We start from the raw sequence: 21264 nt of genomic DNA, 5'->3' as shown, positions 1-21264 counted from the left end.
ATTGGTGCTTTACAATTCCAGGCACATGTGAAGGCCCTGAAAACCAGCTGAAATATAAACATGTTGAATAAAACACAGTACACTGATAAAGTTTACCTGCAATTATTCACAAAAAATGAGTTGTACAGGCAGAGAATTTGAACTTTGGTGTGTAGACTTTTGTGGCAATGCTGTGTAGTTTATATATATATATATATATATATATATATATATATATATATATATATATATATATATATATATATATATATATATATACATACATACATATATATATATATATTTATATATAAAAACATACTAGATGTTATATTATATATCACACACACATACATGCTAGATTTATGTGCCAATATTTGTGTCCTGCTGGTCAAATTAATGTTTTGAAAATTACACATCCTCTATAAAGAACACTGTTCTCATCAATTTAATGCACAATTTCTGTTTATTTGTTGAATTTAACATATTCCTAAAAAAACACAACAACATGTGGCTTGTGCAAAGCCTGTGGAACATTTTAGATTTTTTGTTGAATTTAAAAAAAAAAAAATTACTAAAACTAAATCCAAACTCAGCAAATAAATAGAAAGTGTGCACTAAATATTGCCAGATAAACGTGATATTTAAAGCTGGTTTCTTGTAGAGGGTGTGTTAACTTAAACAAAAAATTGGACACCATATGTAATTTGGTGGTCAGTATTTAAATTTTTGCCCATGACTGCCATTTTTTTGCCGTATTTTTTGCAGTTCCTTTACATATATTTTTCTTACTATTCTTACTATTTTAAAAGTCTAACTAAATCAGCACCTTAGGTCAACCAACTGGAATAAAACTGTACAGAGTAAAACCATTTAGCTTTCCTACAGCATGGATTCTGTTAAAACGTCTTTGTAAAAGTATTTTTTGTGGGCTCACAGCTTAGTTTTTGCACTGACTCATTCTTTTCAAGTATTTCCTTGAGATTAAACCTACAGTACAAGGAAGAGAACACGAATGCTTGTCAAAAGACACAAAAGAGTCCCTTCTCATCACACATGAAACAGCATCCCATCAATGGTCCACTGAGCTAAAAGACAACGAGAGAAAATGTGGATGACACTGTATCTCTAAAAGCCGCCTCGCCCTGGCAGCATTGATGTTACTATTGAAAACAAAACCTAAAACAAAATCTAGAAAACTAGATTGAAGAGTGTAGAAACCACAAAGCTGAAATTAAAACTCAAAGTCAATGTCGTCTGATCTTTGTGATCTTTGGCATGACTGACTCCTTTTTTTAGTCCCATGCAGAAATCCACTAGTTTTAAATGGACATCTCTGACATTTTGGCGAATTTCTGACATTTCACTTGTTTTATTTGAAACAAAAAAGGTTACGGTACTTTAAAATGTTTTTTTCTATTCAAAATATTAAAGCAGTCTCTCGACAGTGACAGTAAGTCAGAGGAACTGAATGTCCATTCTGGAAAACGGACCGCAAACAAAGAGAGATGTCCTTGCAGAAATATACTAATATAATTTTTAGATACCAGTGTATTTGATATTCAGTGTCTGCTTACTCTGAAACTTTTGGGGGAAAAAAACACTCTGGTATATAACTTATACAATGCCCTATAATCCTCAGTGCACGACCGTCAAGTGAAATATTAGCTTATTTGCCAGAATGTCAGCTTTGTCCACTGAGATGAGATCTTCAAACCTGTCCAACAGACTTTTTGTCCATAAAAAGGTAGAAAAGGCACCACCATGAGAATTAGCTCCCTGAAAATGAAGTACTAATGTGTAGCACTTTACCAGCTTGAATTTGCTTCATGGTCAGAAAATGGCATCCTTGTCTTCCCTTCAGCAGGGCTTTTGAAAATAAAACGCAAGGCTCATTGGCTCACAGCTACAGCACCGCCTGCTGGACAAAAGCTTACTTGGGCTGCTTTAAAGTTATCCTCTCTCTGGAAATGAAACGGCGACGGAGCCTCACATGCTCCTCAGTATTTTGTGAGGCCGTTCAGTGCCCCGTTTTGTGATGTGAAAGCAGTGTGACATTGGGCTCAGTGGATGGGGATTTCTTTTTTCCGGGCAGTTATTCGCAGGCGAAGTAGTCCTTCAGTGGGGCGAACAGGTGCCGGATCACTGGCACACTCCAGGCGCGACCCAGCAGCTTCTGCCGGGCACCACGGCCCATGTTGGACACGTCTGTGTAATGCACCGGAAACCCGAAAATCCTAGAAGATAGAGAGAGGCATGTCTGTTAGAATTCAAGATTCTACAACAGCAGCGTCCAAACCCAACCAGTACAAAAATCTCAACAAATTCCTGGGTCAAGAAAAAAAATAGTTGTATTATAACCCAAACTGGCCACTGTTTATTAAAAATACGCAAAACCTTCATCAGTAAAATACAAAAAATGAAATATTCTAAATTTGAGTGTTCCCCGGAGCTCGGTCATTTAAACCTGTTTGCTTAATTTAGACACCTGGCATCTCTTTGCTGCAAGTTCGTTAATACTTGGACTCAATTCAATTCAATTCAATTCAATTCAATTCAACTTTATTGTCATTATACAATACAGGATAGTACAGTATAACGAAACACTATCGGGCTAACTTTCCAGTGCAGTAATAAAAGATGCATAGTAAACAGAGCAAAGACAAAGACAGTAAAAGACAGACAAAATGTGCAGTCAGTAGCTACAGGTGTCAAACGTAGACAAGATGTGCATAGGCAAGTGTTATAGGTGTATTGGACGTATAGACAGTTAGTGCACAGTCAGATATTCAAGTGTATCATGTATTTTAGTTCAGCTCAGTTTCTGAGCTGCTGAGCTGATGTTCATGTCAGTTGAACTGCAGCTAGTATTTTTGGTGATATGATGGTGTGGAACTGTATAAAACTGAGGTGTAAACGCTGTCCCATAGATTGATGTCTGGATAGGACAGTCGAAGTGCGTATTACGCTGCAGTGCATGCTGGGTACTGTAGAGCAATGCATCGTGAAACAGGCTAATATTAATAGAAAGTTAGAATACTTTTGCGGGCGGGATGGAACTGTGTCAAGGGCCTGACTTGGCCTGTGAGCCATGGGTTTGACAAAAATACTAAAATTGAAGAACCAAGCAACTCTGTTTACATTTGAAATATATCGGCAACATTTTCCTATGGACAGTTTTACTTATGAAGCAGTTCTTATCTATAAAATGTAGGCAAAAGTAAAGGCAGTATTCAGGCTTGATGGCTGCTGCTACTGTTTTTAATTGTCTGTGGTGACACAATGAAGTCTTTTTGAAATTATTTAACAATTCAACATGATTTGAGGCCAGTGTGTGAAGATTTACACACTTAGTTTGTTAGATGCTATGGTATCGGCTTACTTGTAAAACACTAACTGGTAAAGTATCAGCTTAATTGATAGCTACATTAGCCTCAAAGCTTTAGCACAATACTAAAGCAAACATCGCATTTCTAAACTTAGTTTGTCCAACTGACTTCTTTTAGGGAAAACTGATTACGTTTAAGGGGAAAGTTTTCTTTTTTTTTAGTTTAAGGAAATACAGAGCCATGTTACAAATGAAAGAATTATCTAATGATGATGATGTAGAAGCACTGAAGGAGGTCTTGTGGCTACTCATGCACAAAAGAACAGTCTGGATAGGCGTTTGTTGAGTTTGCTCTGCATTGGTGCATAAAAGCTGAAAGAAATCTAACTGGATACTGACAGAGGGAAAGACAGAGCGCACAGCCTTAGTGACTCACGTTGGAAGCTCATCTTGAGTTTGTCTTTGGTTTTGGCAGTTTTCATGAAGTTTTTATTTCAAAGAAAGAAAGTTCATGTACATATTTCAAAGTGTGCCTCATGAGTTCTTCAGATTTTTGGGTCTGCATCATGTCCAGTGGCCTCTCTTATGGTCCGTGCCTCTCGAAATTCGACCAGTCAAACTCATTAACATTATTTAATTCTGGGAGCAAAAAACTGACAATGCTACTGAATTAAGAGATGTTTGGGGCCCAAGAGGGTCTGTTCCTATTGGTGAGCTCAGCCAATTGATCTGACTCACCAAAAAAAGCTGGAATGCCCATCACTAATAGCCACATTTACAGAGCTATGCAGTAACATCACTTTATATCCTAAAATACTGCCAGAAAATGTGGCTTTTCATTATGATGAGCATCGCTCAACCTTTCCCATTTCCAACTATTCAGTGTAGGCCTGGAAGAGAACATGTACACACTCATGTGTTCCAATAAAAACTAATTTTATTTTGTTCTACTGTTAATTTTTTTATTGGTTCATATTTAGCAAGTAAATGCAGCTTCTTTTCTAATGAATAGAAATGAATACTAAAAGGTGATGGTCAGAGAAATAGTATGTCAACTGTAGCCCACCAAGGTACATTAGGGGCCTGCCTGAAATTACTTAACCATGGAAGGCGGTAGGTAGGCCAGCTGTATTGTTGTTTATATAAAATTAGTGAAAGTGATTTCACTGTCTTGATTGGTCTAACATGGCGCTCACCTCTCCAGCTCTGTACACCACAGGATGTCCTCTTTGCCGTTCATGATGACGGGGAAGTGCTGGTCCTTACCCTGCTTGATGGAGTTGGAGCGGGTTGTGATGGTACGCACCTTTCCAAACTTCAGAAAAGAAAAATAAATAAATAAAAAAAGATGAAATAGATGCACATGAATAGTACATAACAGTAAAAGTGTACATATCTTGTGGCAACGGTGGCATCCCATGACAGTACCGAGCTCTTCAGTATGACCCATTCTACTGTGAGTGTTTGTCTATGGAGCTATGGAGACCGCGTGGTTATGTACTTGATTGTGGCTGAAACACCTGAACTCAATTACAAATAAGTACGTCCACATACTTCTGGCCACACAAACAATAAAATGCCTGTAATTCTCATTTCTGAAGCTGGTCCTCTGTGTGCAGGCTGCTTTACCATATCTATAGTAAGATGGTATGCCGAAAGAAATGTTACCTTGGCAACGCGGCCATGCTCCAAACAGTCCTGCAGCTCAAGCTTATCCATCCCGGAGGCACAGAGAGGCCTGCAAACACATCATTGTCTTACATGTAGCTTCGCAGTAGTGTGCCATGTATGTGCTTTCAAGAAAAAGGCTGATCCAGGCTAATCTACAGAAGTCTTCCAGCAACCAGTCCATTTCAGTAATTCTTAAATTAGCCTGAAACCTAAGGGTGCAATGAGACTGAGATAACACTGAATAGCTGGAAAGTCTACACATACAGTACCTATTCATTCCTGGCAGGTTGCCCCAGAAGTATCTTGCTCTGTGAGCAGCTGACACTTCAATGGCGTCTATCATCACTGGATTACACTGTAAAACATACACAAACATGGTGTTTTAAATACACGCGCAATAGTGAAACCAGTGATTCTATGTAAGCATAACTGCTAAATATGGCTCTCAGATGCCAGTTCCAGGAGGCAAGTAGGGCTGCAATTAGCAAACCATTTAAATGGCTTTTCCAGTTTTTGAATATTTTAATAATGGAATTTTATCAAATTGTGCAAACTGGTTAAAGAGGTTCACTGCTAAGTCAATTACTTGGGAGAAACCCAAACCTCAAGGAAGCGGGAGATGTCTCGTTTATCATTGACGCCCATTGCAACCACATTCTCGAACATCCAGAAGAAGGGCCGGTCTTCTCCTTCCTTTGGCTTTGCTTCGCTCAGCAGACGATAGAACTCGAAGAACAGGCGGCCAGTCCCCTCTACAAACAGGAAACGGATATTGTCAGCTATAACTGATAATGAATGAACAATTCTTTGAGACGAATGGCTTAGCTGGTCAATAGAACCTTTTTAGCTGCACAACAAAAGTTCATGGCCAGCACTGCACAGGAACACTTATCTTTAACTCAACTGATGTCCATTTCTGAAATTCTGAAGTCCATTTATGAGACTTGTCAAAGTTTGTGCCCAAAACTGTCTTAATAATTTTTACATGACCATTTCTCTTCATCTCTTAGAATTAAACCATTTTCATTACTGTGCCTTTAACCTTTTCAACTCCTTGAGACCACCGGTGGTTCCAAAACGCAGTTCGTCATGTTCTTCATAACTCTCATATTTCATAAGCTACATTCAGAAGCTGGGCGTCGTGTGAGGCTGTAGCTCTTCTCTCCAGTCTAATAGATGGTGATGTCATTTTAAACCCTAAGAAGCTCAGCTCAGTTTGTTTTTCTGCTGAAAGTCGACCCGTTTTCCCCCAAATCTGGGCTCTAAACTATAAACAGCCGGCGTCTCTTCAGTGATCTGCTCTGGAAACATTACTTTTAGAAAATAAAAGAGAGATTTTTGGCATTCAGCTGTAAATTGTAAGCATATAGCGACATGTGTGATAATAAAAAACATTTTCTGTTCATTTGAGGGGAGATTTTACAAAAAAAAATAAATAAATAGAACAAAAATTTGCATTTATTTCATGCATTTACTGAACAATTAGCCTTACAGTTTGGGCATATAAAGTCAGATGGAAAAACCAAAATATACCCTGGAGAATAAGAATAAGAAGTTAAGATTGATGTATGTAAACTACATCTGTTTCTGATTGGCTGCCCTGTATTTTGCCTCATTAAATATGCATTCTGCTCTGAAACACTCCTTATTACTTCAATATGAACAGGCAAGTCTTTTATTACAAGTTTTTCATTTTTGTGTGATACATGCCTTTCACAAATTGTCTTTTGGTTACATAGGCCTACCAGTTCTGACAGAACAATAAATAATCCAAATCTGGTTATGAATAAATGCCTAACAATGGTACTTATTCAATATGCCAAGATACAACTACAAACTTCCTCACTTTAGACCATCACAGGTTCTGTGGCTGTTTTCTTGTTGAATGGGTTTAAAAAACTGGTCATGGCTCTTACAGAAACACTTACTGACCACAGCAGGCTATGTCCTGTGATCGGCTATGACTCTCAACCTGATGGTCAGTGGCAGGCAGTCTTACAGTTCTCACGAGGCATTTAAGAACAGTTGAAATGTCGTAGATTTCAGGATGAAGATCCAGGCAATGTGCAAACTTTTCCTCACAAGGTTAAGATCAAGATCTACCACTCAAACGAAGAAAGTGATGTGTTCTCACCATAAAGGCCTTTCCTGGCTGGGTTAACTATTGAGAGATCATTACAGGGGCTTCCACCAATCACCAAGTCAAACGGTCCCCACTCAGCAATCTGTAGAAGACAACAGCACCACCTAGTGTTAATATGAGTACAGCACATGCTCACCATCTCTGCCCAGCACGGGAGCTCTCCAGCTCACTGTGGCAGCTGATGACCCAGCCTGTTAATGTCTTTACTTAATGTAAACATATGCAAACCAGCATGTAATTATACAGTCATATGCAAAAGTCTGGGCACCCCTGGTCAAAATCTATGTTGTGTTGACCTTCTAGGTGAAAATAAGTTAATACATCATCTACATAGAACCCACATTTTTAACACACTGTTTATCTGCTAATTGTAGGTGCAGGACCACAAAAACAAGTGCATACAAATACATGCATGCAAAGCACACTGCATTGAGAACTGCCTGATATCAGAGTCACATCTGTCCATGTCTGTGAAAGAGAGTGTATGCAGCTGGGCCCTATTCAGCCTCTTCTAATGCTTTCTTTTCCTCACATACCTCCCCCCAACCCCTCCCCAGGCTCTGATCCAGCCCTCCATCTCCTCTCTTCTGTCTCAGAGCCTTTTCATTCCCCCCCTTTCTGCCCTCCCACCACAATCCTACCTCCAGTGTACGTTCACAATGGGGTGAATGGGTGACCGAGCGAGTGAATCAATGAACGAACGAAAGGCTGCACGGCTGAGTGAAAGGGTGAAGGAGTAAAGGGGGGATTTGGGATTGCTTTGTGCTCCGGCATTTAGACTTGAGCAAGCAGCGGGCGTATGTGTGTGTGCATGTTTGATGGTGGGTAGGAGAAAGGGGAGCCAGAAACTGAAAACCAAACAGAAGTAGAAGCAGGAGGGATTAGAAAGGACAGAATCTGCTCTGGTGGGGTCGCTTATCAAGAGCTGCTGGAACATGCACCTCACTACTAGAACTGCAAGAAATGGACAAAGTTATCATGCTCTATATCGTGATATTGTACAATTGTAATATGCCTTGCAATATATTTAAGGGCCTATATCATGGAAAACAACTTTCCCTTGCTTTTTTGAAATAAAGGAGTATGAAGTATTAAGCAACATGATAAGTTTCAAAACATACCATTCACTACACACTCCAATGCTGCAAAACAGCCCGTTTTGAATTCATTGCATCTATGAAGCCACAAGAAGCAACTAATTCATATATATCTGCCTATTCAGCCCATAGCAGTTCATCTCCACCCATTCACACTGAAGTTGCAAAACATTATTTACGTATATTACGCTGGAATTCACTGAGCTCCTGAGAGCGACCCATTCTCTCACTAATGTCTGTAGAAGCAGTCTGCAGGCCTAGGGGCTCGGCTTTATACACCTGTGGCATGGAAGTGATTGGAACACCTGAATTCAATGATTTGGATACATTTGGAAATATAGTATATGTAAATGACCTCTGTTCTCATTGGTTGCCCTGTACTGCGTTCGTTAAAAACTCCCCATATAACAAGTAGATATATAAAATTCAAATTTAGTTTTTTTGAGAGATCACGAAAGACAAAAAATTAAAAATAGGCTTTTTTGCAGGTTGGTTTCCATATGTGAACTGTATGCAGTGTGAAGCAGGCATTTTGTAGGTTTCTTTACAGTCTTTACATCAAGGTTTTGTTTAATCTCAAAAACAAATTTATTTTCACATGATATGGGCCCTATAAAGCCCTTAAAGGGCCCACTTCCTGCATTTTCCTTGTATTTTATTCATATTCCTTGAGTCATGCATCCCTCCAGCACTGAGACTCCCACATACTCCATCTCCCAGAACCCTCTGGGGGATCATATGACCGATGACACATCTCAGTGCTCCAATTATTGATCATGATATCGATTCACCTGAATACTAATCCTGTACACCTGTTTCTTCCACACATGAGTCTACAGCTGGATGTAGTATAAACCCCAGGCTTTGAAACTTTGTGAGGTATTCCTTCTTTGAGTTACTGAGCAGTTTTTTTTGGCTGCCCTCTTGTTAACGTTTTAGCCTACCTTTTTTGACTATGTTTCTGCCCCTTTGGACTTGGTTGTCCGGTTGTTATGATTTTTTTTGCCTTTGGATCTTTCTGGATTTGACCTCTGCCTGTGTCACGACCGTGAGGGTTGCCAAAGCCTTGAAAAATTGCAAGCATCTGATTCGTCTGGTTGCGCTACACCTTGTTTGTGTATGTGACCATTTTCCAACCTTTTCTTTAGTCCTCGAATTGGACAGGCTGTTTTTGTTACTGTACCTTTAAGACTATATGTAAATGAGGTCTGTCCCAGTTGTTCTGAATTGTACTTTGGAAAGAACTGTACTTTAAAAGAATTCTGGGCTGAAGTGCTATAACTTCATGGTGAATGTTACAGGGAGGCGGACCCAAATGCAAAACTGAAACCCAGAAAGAAGGGTAAGGAGATATATGGGGACAACTAAGCGTGCACCTAACGCAGCAAAAAAAACCCAAAAAACGGTGCCACCGTGAGCCAGGTCCGAAACTGCCGCTGTACGGATTGACGGTCCGTGATGTTACCGCTGTGCCACTGGGGCACACAAGCAGCCTCAGTTGAAGCCCTTCAAGGAAGGGAGAAAAAAAAAGGCAGGAACAAACGACAAACAAAGGAAACGCCACAACCGGCGTGCTCAAACAAAGGCTTAGTTGAAAAAGGGCCAAATAAAAAAACAATCAGAGAGCAGGACACCTCCTCTGCAATTTTGAGAGGAAGGTCAGCTTTAGGATTTGCAGGTTTGCAAACACTTTAGCATGGCTTGGAGCCTTCTTTTGAGCTCTTAGTAGTTTTGGGGCCGTTTCCCTCTTTTGTCTTTCCAGCTCTTTCCTTTTCTTTTCACTGAGCACCATCATTGGCGTTTGCTGCCACCTTAAATAGCCTGATTAGTCCATGGCGCCTTGCTGCCGTCGCCCTCTGCTGGCAGCAAGCGGTGAAGGCCGGGCGCCTTGCTGCTGTCGCCTCCTGCTGGCAGCAGGTGGTGCAGGCCGGGGGCCTTGCTGCCGACGCCCTCTGCTGGCAGCAGGTGGTGCAGGCTGAACCCTTACAGTGAATGGGTGGGGCTAAACTGCAGTAGCCTGAATAGGCAGATATATGTAAATATGACATGATATCAGAAAAAATATGAAATCAAAACGCTATTTATGCACCTTAGTGTCCACAAATGGACTGTGTGGACTGGAAGTGAATGTCTGAAAGTATGTTTTAAAACACTGTTTACTAAATACATCAAATTCTTTCAATTCAAAAATGAAAATGTATTTTTTCTTCATTTTACCATATACATTCATTCAGGCACCCACAGAAACCCATGTGCAACAGCCACATTTGATCAGAAAGCTCACAGCACACAATAAAAAACTGCACATCACAGCCTTCATCAACTTTGCAGATATCACAATAATGACTAACAAACACATTACGAAGCCCTATTAACTACAAAGAAAATAAAAGGCTGTAGTCTGTATGCGACATGAAATGAGTGCACCACTTCAACAGTTAGTGAGTCTGACATAAGCGGTGTAGAGTTCGCATTCAGGATGACTCACACAGTTCTCTGCTGATAGAGAATATCGCCAGAGGCACGTACACTTCTCCACTTACATTTTTCCGGGTGATGTTACGAACATCGTGCACATATTTGATTCTTCCTTCATGTCGGACAACCCCCACAGATATAGAGTCCTCACACACTTCTGAGGCGATGTACATGTCCACCTTAAAGCCCAAGTCCTTCAGCACCAGATAACCTGCAACAGTCAGCACATTAAAAACCTTTCTTTACAGCTTTTGCTTAAGTTTAACTGGAAACTAAGCGAACCTTGAGATTTAACAGGGCTATTACACCAATTTCTCAAAGTTTCTGCACGAGTAAAAGGTTAAGATGTAAACAGTCTGAAGTGATTAATTATTATTGTGACAAATTATTAATGTTAGAATATTAAATACTAGCTTGCTTTTGGCTAAAAGGAAGTACTGGATATATGCTACTGTGTTTCAGGTGTCCGTTCAGCCCACATAGTTTAGCTTCTTGTTTAAAAAGTCTAATAAATATCAGTAAAACTCAGCCACTGGCCAATGTTGCTTGAAAGAAAATTGAATTGGCCTTAAACTTCATGCTTGGTGCATCCCCTCTAACTAGATGGGTCAATATTTTACTAATCCTGAAGTAAACTGCTCTGTTAGCACAGCACCAAGAAAAAAAATGTACAAATCACTGACTTGTAATAGATGAGCTATAACATTGACAGAATTTATAAGACGCTCAAAAGAGACAAACACCATTATGGGTTGTCGAACATTGATATCTGATATGATCTGTGCTACGAACGAGATTTTTAAACATATCACTGTTGTCGGAAGAAAACCTTGCATCTCCAAAATAGAAACTTTACAGGAGAAGGAAAGAACATACTTCACATTTTACTTTACGTTCATCAAGACATTTACAAACAATGGAAAGAGCAACAGGCATTCTCAAAGGCCAAAAATTGAAAAATGGAAACGTGGAAAAAAAATGGAAATTCCAAAGGGAATTGTAGGCAGGATAACACTGTTTACATACGTTTAAATTAAAAGCTCAACTTACAGTCGCATGCAAAAATTTGGGCACCCCTGGTCAATTATGTCTTAAGTAGCAAATAGGTATGCAGACTTTCCAGATAATTACTTATTTGCTGAATTTAACTAATAAAACAAAACGTAAAATCTGTTAAACTCAAATAATTAGACGTTGTGCAACAAAATCTTTAGAATGCCACATTCTGAGTGAGTTCTCTGGGTTCACTTATTTTCTCTCATGAGGCATACTGACTCACCTGTGGCGATGCCGTCGAACAGAGAGAGAACTCTAATTGGACGTCTTTGCTCTGCTGGGACTGCTGGGTAAATTTTTGGGCTTTCCTAAAAAAAAAGGCAAAACCACAAAACGTCAACAAAAGCATAACAAAGCCAAAGTTACAGAAGCACAATAGGGTGGATGTCCTGTCTCAGTCTTTCATAATGTTGGTCCTGGAGTTCTGCACATTTTAGTGGGTTCTTAATGAACTGATAGGCTGATCGTGTGTTAGAGCAGATCAGGGTTTCTCCAAGACCCAGACTGAGAACCAGTGAACTATCCTGATCGAGTCATGTGGGACTCACAAACTCCTGTCCGTTGTCGTTGACGAAGAACTCCTGCAGTTTGAGGCTCCAGTCATGCCGTCTCTTCAGCACTCCGTACTGCTGCGGCGGCTGGCACATGTAACACAGCCACGGGTCCAAATCCCGCGCACTGTTTGATGCTCCAGCGCCCACCAGCAGGTCCAGACAGTCCACACAGAAACACCTGATAAGAAAGAGAGGATTGAGAATAAACAATGAGAAGAATATCACTGTTATTATAGTATCCTAATAATAATAATAATAATAATATTAACTGTAGTACATCAAGAGAAATGAAGAGATTCATATCAATATGCTGCATATAAGATTTTTCATTAAAATAAAGGTGGTATTAATCCTGACATTTCTGAAGTGCAGTGCAAAGCCTGTATATAAGAAATAATAATATTAAAAGTGATATGTGAATGAAACCCTTCAAATATGTCATGGTTAATGAAGGAACGCAGGCATGAAAGAGTGCATAAGAGAGTACAGGGATGAGAGAAGGGCAGAAACGAGAAAGAAAAAAGAAAGCAAAAAGTAGTTGGCCTTGGCAGAACTGATACTGCAGACGGTTGAAAGTTGCAGATAAGCCCTCAAACCAATCGTGTTGTGTGTGCTGAGCATCTTGACCATTCACAGTTCAATACAAGTGTTTCTGTGAGTCTTTCAATGAATGAAGGTTCATTTACTGCAACAAAATGAAAGATCACTGCTGTTGAAACAAAACCTCATATCTGCAAAATGATAACTTCACGGGAGACGGACCAAACATACCTTACTTTTAATGTAAGTCAACGTCCAAGTTATTTTTGGGCCATTTCATTTGGTCCATTCATCATGAAATTTACACATAATGTAAAGGACAACAGGCTTTTTCAAATTATGTCAAAAACTGAAAAACAACAAAAGTGGAGATATGAGGTTTTCTTCCAACAGTAGCGATACACTGTATACACGGGCAGCAAGAAAACAAAAAGATGCTGGATATATTAAAATGAACAATGATTTCATTTTTGTTGTCACACGGTAATGGTCCATCTCCACTGCCCCCGTTACATTGCTTAATTGAAGGGACTGACCACTGAACTGAGCCGCATTGAAGTCGCCTTTTTTTGTCAATCTACCCAATATGCAAATTTACTTTAATCCCTTAAACTTTTAATCCTTCAAAAATGTATCACACACTACTATAACCTAAGAATAGCTCAGACATTTTACACTGAAGTCCCTGTAATTACTGAATAATAAGCCTAAGTACGTAATAAGCCTGGAATTTTAAGTGACTAATAAAAAACTTTTTTTCCTTTTAGTCCAGCTGCAGCTCTGTCTCCCTCATTATTCGCCAACTTGGCTCCAAAAGGGACTCTGACGGTCCCTTTATCAAAAAACGTTACTAATGCTGCAGCAGTGGGAAACAAAGCTCCAAGCACCTAAAGAAGTAATTCAAACTGTAGCTGTTTTCTGTAATTTGAATGGCATGAAGGTAAAACGAAAAACGATTACTGTGTGAAAGTGTGTGTACGGATGGTGTTTGAGTGTTTGTGAGGGATCCGAGTGTGAAAGTGTGTGTATGGATGGTGTTTAGGAGTGTATGTGAGGGATCCGAGTGTGAAAGTGTGTGTATGGATGGTGTTTAGGAGTGTTTGTGAGGGATCTGAGTGTGAAAGTGTGTGTATGGATGGTGTTTGAGTGTATGTGAGGGGTCTGAGTGTGAAAGTTTGTGTATGGATGGTGTTTGAATGTATGTGAGGGGTCTGAGTGTGAAGGTGTGTATATGGATGGTGTCTGAGAGTGTTTGTGAGGGGTCTGAGAGTGAAAGTGTGTGTACGGATGGTGTTTAGGAGTGTTTGTGAGGGATCTGAGTGTGAAAGTGTGTGTATAGATGGTGTTTAGGAGTGTTTGTGAGGGATCTGAGTGTGAAAGTGTGTGTACGGATGGTGTTTGAGTGTTTGTGAGGGATCTGAGTGTGAAAGTTTGTGTATGGATGGTGTTTAGGAGTGTTTGTGAGGGATCTGAGTGTGAAAGTGTGTGTATGGATGGTGTTTAGGAGTGTTTGTGAGGGATCTGAGTGTGAAAGTGTGTGTACGGATGGTGTTTGAGTGTATGTGAGGGATCTGAGTGTGAAAGTGTGTGTATGGATGGTGTTTAGGAGTGTTTGTGAGGGGTCTGAGCGTGAAAGTGTGTGTACGGATGGTGTTTGAGTGTATGTGAGGGATCTGAGTGTGAAAGTGTGTGTACGGATGGTGTTTGAGTGTATGTGAGGGATCTGAGTGTGAAAGTGTGTGTACGGATGGTGTTTAGGAGTGTTTGTGAGGGATCTGAGTGTGAAAGTGTGTGTGTGGATGGTGTTTGAGAGTGTTTGTGAGGGATCTGAGTGTGAAAGTGTGTGTATGGATGGTGTTTGAGTGTATGTGAGGGATCTGAGTGTGAAAGTGTGTGTACGGATGGTGTTTGAGTGTTTGTGAGGGATCCGAGTGTGAAAGTGTGTGTATGGATGGTGTTTAGGAGTGTTTGTGAGGGATCTGAGTGTGAAAGTGTGTGTATGGATGGTGTTTGAGTGTATGTGAGGGGTCTGAGTGTGAAAGTTTGTGTATGGATGGTGTTTGAATGTATGTGAGGGGTCTGAGTGTGAAGGTGTGTATATGGATGGTGTGTGTGAGTGTTTGTGAGGGGTCTGAGAGTGAAAGTGTGTGTACGGATGGTGTTTAGGAGTGTTTGTGAGGGATCTGAGTGTGAAAGTGTGTGTATAGATGGTGTTTAGGAGTGTTTGTGAGGGATCTGAGTGTGAAAGTGTGTGTACGGATGGTGTTTAGGAGTGTTTGTGAGGGATCTGAGTGTGAAAGTGTGTGTACGGATGGTGTTTGAGTGTATGTGAGGGATCTGAGTGTGAAAGTGTGTGTATGGATGGTGTTTGAGTGTATGTGAGGGATCTGAGTGTGAAAGTGTGTGTACGGATGGTGTTTGAGTGTTTGTGAGGGATCCGAGTGTGAAAGTGTGTGTATGGATGGTGTTTAGGAGTGTATGTGAGGGATCCGAGTGTGAAAGTGTGTGTATGGATGGTGTTTAGGAGTGTTTGTGAGGGATCTGAGTGTGAAAGTGTGTGTATGGATGGTGTTTGAGTGTATGTGAGGGGTCTGAGTGTGAAAGTTTGTGTATGGATGGTGTTTGAATGTATGTGAGGGGTCTGAGTGTGAAGGTGTGTATATGGATGGTGTCTGAGAGTGTTTGTGAGGGGTCTGAGAGTGAAAGTGTGTGTACGGATGGTGTTTAGGAGTGTTTGTGAGGGATCTGAGTGTGAAAGTGTGTGTATAGATGGTGTTTAGGAGTGTTTGTGAGGGATCTGAGTGTGAAAGTGTGTGTACGGATGGTGTTTGAGTGTTTGTGAGGGATCCGAGTGTGAAAGTGTGTGTATGGATGGTGTTTAGGAGTGTTTGTGAGGGATCTGAGTGTGAAAGTGTGTGTATGGATGGTGTTTAGGAGTGTTTGTGAGGGATCTGAGTGTGAAAGTGTGTGTACGGATGGTGTTTGAGTGTATGTGAGGGATCTGAGTGTGAAAGTGTGTGTATGGATGGTGTTTAGGAGTGTTTGTGAGGGGTCTGAGCGTGAAAGTGTGTGTACGGATGGTGTTTGAGTGTATGTGAGGGATCTGAGAGTGAAAGTGTGTGTACGGATGGTGTTTGAGTGTATGTGAGGGATCTGAGTGTGAAAGTGTGTGTACGGATGGTGTTTAGGAGTGTTTGTGAGGGATCTGAGTGTGAAAGTGTGTGTGTGGATGGTGTTTGAGAGTGTTTGTGAGGGATCTGAGTGTGAAAGTGTGTGTATGGATGGTGTTTGAGTGTATGTGAGGGATCTGAGTGTGAAAGTGTGTGTACGGATGGTGTTTGAGTGTTTGTGAGGGATCCGAGTGTGAAAGTGTGTGTATGGATGGTGTTTAGGAGTGTTTGTGAGGGATCTGAGTGTGAAAGTGTGTGTATGGATGGTGTTTGAGTGTATGTGAGGGGTCTGAGTGTGAAAGTTTGTGTATGGATGGTGTTTGAATGTATGTGAGGGGTCTGAGTGTGAAGGTGTGTATATGGATGGTGTCTGAGAGTGTTTGTGAGGGGTCTGAGAGTGAAAGTGTGTGTACGGATGGTGTTTAGGAGTGTTTGTGAGGGATCTGAGTGTGAAAGTGTGTGTATAGATGGTGTTTAGGAGTGTTTGTGAGGGATCTGAGTGTGAAAGTGTGTGTACGGATGGTGTTTAGGAGTGTTTGTGAGGGATCTGAGTGTGAAAGTGTGTGTACGGATGGTGTTTGAGTGTATGTGAGGGATCTGAGTGTGAAAGTGTGTGTATGGATGGTGTTTGAGTGTATGTGAGGGATCTGAGTGTGAAAGTGTGTGTACGGATGGTGTTTGAGTGTTTGTGAGGGATCCGAGTGTGAAAGTGTGTGTATGAATGGTGTTTAGGAGTGTATGTGAGGGATCCGAGTGTGAAAGTGTGTGTATGGATGGTGTTTAGGAGTGTTTGTGAGGGATCTGAGTGTGAAAGTGTGTGTATGGATGGTGTTTGAGTGTATGTGAGGGATCTGAGTGTGAAAGTTTGTGTATGGATGGTGTTTGAATGTATGTGAGGGGTCTGAGTGTGAAGGTGTGTATATGGATGGTGTCTGAGAGTGTTTGTGAGGGGTCTGAGAGTGAAAGTGTGTGTACGGATGGTGTTTAGGAGTGTTTGTGAGGGATCTGAGTGTGAAAGTGTGTGTATAGATGGTGTTTAGGAGTGTTTGTGAGGGATCTGAGTGTGAAAGTGTGTGTACGGATGGTGTTTGAGTGTTTGTGAGGGATCCGAGTGTGAAAGTGTGTGTATGGATGGTGTTTAGGAGTGTTTGTGAGGGATCTGAGTGTGAAAGTGTGTGTAAGGATGGTGTTTGAGTGTATGTGAGGGGTCTGAGTGTGAAAGTGTGTATATGGATGGTGTCTGAGAGTGTTTGTGAGGGATCTGAGTGGGAAAGTGTGTGTATGGATGGTGTTTGAGTGTTTGTGAGGGATCCGAGTGTGAAAGTGTGTGTATGGATGGTGTTTGAATGTATGTGAGGGGTCTGAGTGTGAAGGTGTGTATATGGATGGTGTCTGAGAGTGTTTGTGAGGGGTCTGAGAGTGAAAGTGTGTGTACGGATGGTGTTTAGGAGTGTTTGTGAGGGATCTGAGTGTGAAAGTGTGTGTATAGATGGTGTTTAGGAGTGTTTGTGAGGGATCTGAGTGTGAAAGTGTGTGTACGGATGGTGTTTGAGTGTTTGTGAGGGATCCGAGTGTGAAAGTGTGTGTATGGATGGTGTTTAGGAGTGTTTGTGAGGGATCTGAGTGTGAAAGTGTGTGTATGGATGGTGTTTGAGAGTGTTTGTGAGGGATTTGAGCATCAGAGTATGTGTAAGGATGGTGATTGAGTGTTTGTGTGGAGTCTTAGCATGAGAGCAGGTGTATGGATGGTGTTTGACAGTGTTTGTGAGGAGTCTTGAGAGTAAGAGCATGCGCATGGGTGGGGTTTGGCAACGTTTGTGAGGGCATCGGTATGAATGGAGTGTTTTTGAAGGGTCTAAGCATGAGTGTGTGTGTGTGGTTGGTGTTTGAGGGTTATTGTGAGGGGTCTGACCATAACAGCATGTATATGAATGGTGCGTGTGTAGCATTCAACCTGCAGCAGTTGGCGTTCCCACACAGCAACACCTCTCGGCCTCCACAGCACACCGTGCAATACGACTGGTATCCATCATCATCGTACATGTAGGAGATCTCTAGATATATATCCTAACACAAACAGAAAGACTTAATTGCTTTCACAGCCAATGATTTACTACGATGACAGCACCCATACAACTCTTAAAATGACAGCCTGCTGTATGAATTACAGCAGGCATAAACTGGATGACTAAAAAGCTCTAGGCTATATATATTTCTTCCCTTCTCAGCTCACAACTGACATGACCCACTTTAATAACAAAAAATGATCATATTTAAATGTGTAATATTATCTAATGTTCTATTTTTCCTCTTGGATCGGTTAGCTGCGGTATCGTTGATGGCTCCTGTTTGTGCTTGTCTGAGTGCACGAATTCTCAGGGATCTGAATGCAGGGCTCAGCTTGATGGAGCTGTTACCTTGCACGCTTGGCAAAGGCCTCCTTCAAACAGCGGGTGGAAGGTTGCTGCTCTCGTCTTCCCGCAGGACAGGCAGAACTCTGATAGAGAGGGAGAAAGAGAGAAAATTAGCACTATGCACAGAAGAATTCAGTGTGAGTAGCACGTGAGTCTTTCGGCAAACATCTTACCTTCTATACTTCTGTGATTCTTCAAGACTTCATGAACCATTTGTTCTGAAAAGAAGCAAATGAACACCAGGTCAAGTAGCAGAACTGATTAAAGAAGGATTCTTCTGTATCATAAGGTGTTACATACCATAGATATCCCAGTTGCTGCCGACAATCAAAAGCGTGCTGTAGTTTTATGCTCATTTCATACCCATGAATTCGTTAAAACGAGTGGAACAAGTGAATGTTTTAAGTGACACTCTGTCACTGTAAGCAGAATAGGAGATATTTTATTGCGATATGAATTTAACTGAGACACACATTACTGTGTGTACCGTCTTGTACTGCAGATTAAGAGAGCATGCTTTCCAGTTTTACCAGGATTTTGTTCAGTATTGAAACAAACAGAAAAAAAAGACTCGAATTTTATTATTTTATTTGTAATCATAACTTTAATTATGTAGACACTACAATATACCTTTAGATGTTTCATTCAATATTTCTAGCATTTTGAGAGCAACAAGAATTTCTATAAAGATAAATAATCAAGTGTAATTCTCCATTTAGAGCCATTTTTGTAAGGTTTTCTGCTTTGAGATTTGCTCATCCCTTTTTTAAAACGGCGCATTCTGCACATTAATTTTATTAAAACATCAGTCTTATGCTAAAAAACTTATTTTAGAATAATTCACAACTCAATTCACTGTTCAAAACGTGAAGTTGCACAGGACTAACGTACCAGATTCATCTTATATACTTTTCTGTAACAAAAATGACTTTTATTAAACTTTTTTAATAGAAAAATTTATTCTAGTGAAGATGAACAAACAGTATTGAAATAAAATGTAATTCATTGTATTGTGGTGTAATTCACTGTAAACTAAATATGGAGCAAAATTACTTTATTTACTTGACTCATTCATCTGGCACCTTTTTCAAACTCAAGAAAGCTTTACAATAGTACAAAATACACCATCAACAGTAAACCAAACAACCTACGATATTTATACAATATACATACACACACAAGTTCTACCACTGGCTGGAGGGAAAATCCCTACATAACTAAGCATAGTTCTTGCTCTGTGTGAACTCTAACCTCTGCTGTAGATGTCCTCGTTGGAGGTCTTGGCCTTGCAGAGGCTGAGACGGGCTCTCTTGGCGGATGGCGCAAGTTCTGGTGGATTGGACTCCAGCAGCTGAGCCTGCAGCGTCCCACTCTCCGGAGCTGCCGGGAACAAGCAGCACTCAGCTGCAAAAGACACACACACACACCCAAACTTCATAACGAAGCACTCATGAGAGAAAACACACCTGGACCCTGACTGACCTCTCCAGTGCTAATCACGCAGTCTACAAGTCTAGACACTAGTTATCTCTGATAATTATACTACTAACTACTTATTTCTAATCCAGTCAGGGCTCGATGACAGGGCTAATGAACATTCTGTACTTTCATTGCTGGGTGCAGTGGTGTTTAGAGGCAAGACTAATTTTGCATTAAAAACATAAAATATAGAGATTTTTTTCAAGAAATATTTGACAGTACTTCTTTGTTACATGCTAAGGTGTTGAAAATGCAAAGGGGGGACAGCCTGTCTTGTGTGTACCACCCAACTGCCACACTCTGAAGTCACGCAGCATCACGGATTTGTCTGTGACAGAAAAATGAATGGGATTTTTTTTTAAAATTGCTGTTATCATGGCCTGTGGTACCTGAAAAGTTTCTAAACAGAATCAAATAATGCTTAGGTAGCTGCACCATTCGGGAGCCGTTTTTCTCTGTTTTCTGCTTTTTAAAGCAAGTTTTAGCTTCTTTAGCAACACTGAAAGCAAAAAGTAGCAAAGTGGTATTTTTTACTGTGGACAGTATAAGCAGCCATGTTGGTATGATGATATAACCTGATCCTGAATTTCGCTGTAGGAACTCCCAGATGAGGCTATTCTGACTTATGAGCTTCAGTCGAACATAGCATTTTCCTGCAGGGCTGCATTACAGCTATAATCATATCCACATGATTCTCATACTCAAAGGCTTTATTAACTGAATCATGTATGTTTAATTAGGCGTCTGTTAAAGCAATAAGCCACAAGAGGCCATGCGTTACTGTGATTTTTAACTGGAAGGGTGCTTTTAGCCACAATGTGAAGCTGAGTGCCTAAAACTCCCCTGTGAAAAAAAATCAGTGCTGGGGCTGGATCTCAAATGGCTCCCTGCTCCCTATATAGTGCACTACACAGGACTTTAAATACTGGATACTGAACTTCAACGGTGCAACGGTGCAAAATATAGCAAAAAAACAGTAATTTGGGAACAATATTTATTATTATTGGGACTCAATAATTATTAGGAAAGTGTTTATTAGTAAAGTGTTTATTTTTACATAAATGGCTGCAACTGTAACAACTGCAATTTCCCCCTGGGATCAATAAATGAATCTGAATCTGAATAAATGATGCAGTGTTTGGAGAGCCTGTAGAGCCTAGAATTTCTAAGCTTTCATAGCTAGCACACTATTTAGGGAATATGGAGCCGTTTGGGATTCAGCCTGGATGATACACAAACATCTGACGCATGTAAGACATTCAAGTGACATTTTTAGACTTTCATACTGCTGTTTTACAGTAAATCATACCGTAAGTGCGTAATATCAAGCCTGTGATACTAATGATGGAGTAGGT

The 21264-nt window shown here is 40.6% G+C and overlaps 1 protein-coding gene across 1 annotated transcript in view; it reads right to left on the bottom strand.

Annotated features, from left to right (window-relative positions):
* Positions 1 to 325: 325 nt before the first annotated feature.
* The window catches only part of dnmt3bb.1 (DNA (cytosine-5-)-methyltransferase 3 beta, duplicate b.1), a 65248-nt gene continuing 44309 nt past the window's right edge, over positions 326 to 21264 (bottom strand). Inside the window, exons 10-22 of the mRNA XM_017710904.2 lie at positions 19682 to 19834; positions 18604 to 18648; positions 18434 to 18513; positions 17971 to 18083; positions 12301 to 12484; positions 11976 to 12060; positions 10762 to 10907; positions 7113 to 7203; positions 5582 to 5730; positions 5248 to 5333; positions 4976 to 5045; positions 4504 to 4622; positions 326 to 2216 (exon numbers count right to left, since the gene is read on the bottom strand). Coding sequence (XP_017566393.1) covers positions 2075 to 2216; positions 4504 to 4622; positions 4976 to 5045; positions 5248 to 5333; positions 5582 to 5730; positions 7113 to 7203; positions 10762 to 10907; positions 11976 to 12060; positions 12301 to 12484; positions 17971 to 18083; positions 18434 to 18513; positions 18604 to 18648; positions 19682 to 19834 — 1463 coding nt within the window. The 3' untranslated portion in view covers positions 326 to 2074. The remainder of the gene's footprint in view (positions 2217 to 4503; positions 4623 to 4975; positions 5046 to 5247; positions 5334 to 5581; positions 5731 to 7112; positions 7204 to 10761; positions 10908 to 11975; positions 12061 to 12300; positions 12485 to 17970; positions 18084 to 18433; positions 18514 to 18603; positions 18649 to 19681; positions 19835 to 21264) is intronic.

This window comes from Pygocentrus nattereri, chromosome 9 (genome assembly GCF_015220715.1).
Source record: "Pygocentrus nattereri isolate fPygNat1 chromosome 9, fPygNat1.pri, whole genome shotgun sequence".
NCBI lineage: Eukaryota > Metazoa > Chordata > Actinopteri > Characiformes > Serrasalmidae > Pygocentrus > Pygocentrus nattereri.
The sequence above is the reverse complement of the archived record's forward strand: the minus strand, read 5'-3'. Positions and strand labels throughout refer to the sequence as shown.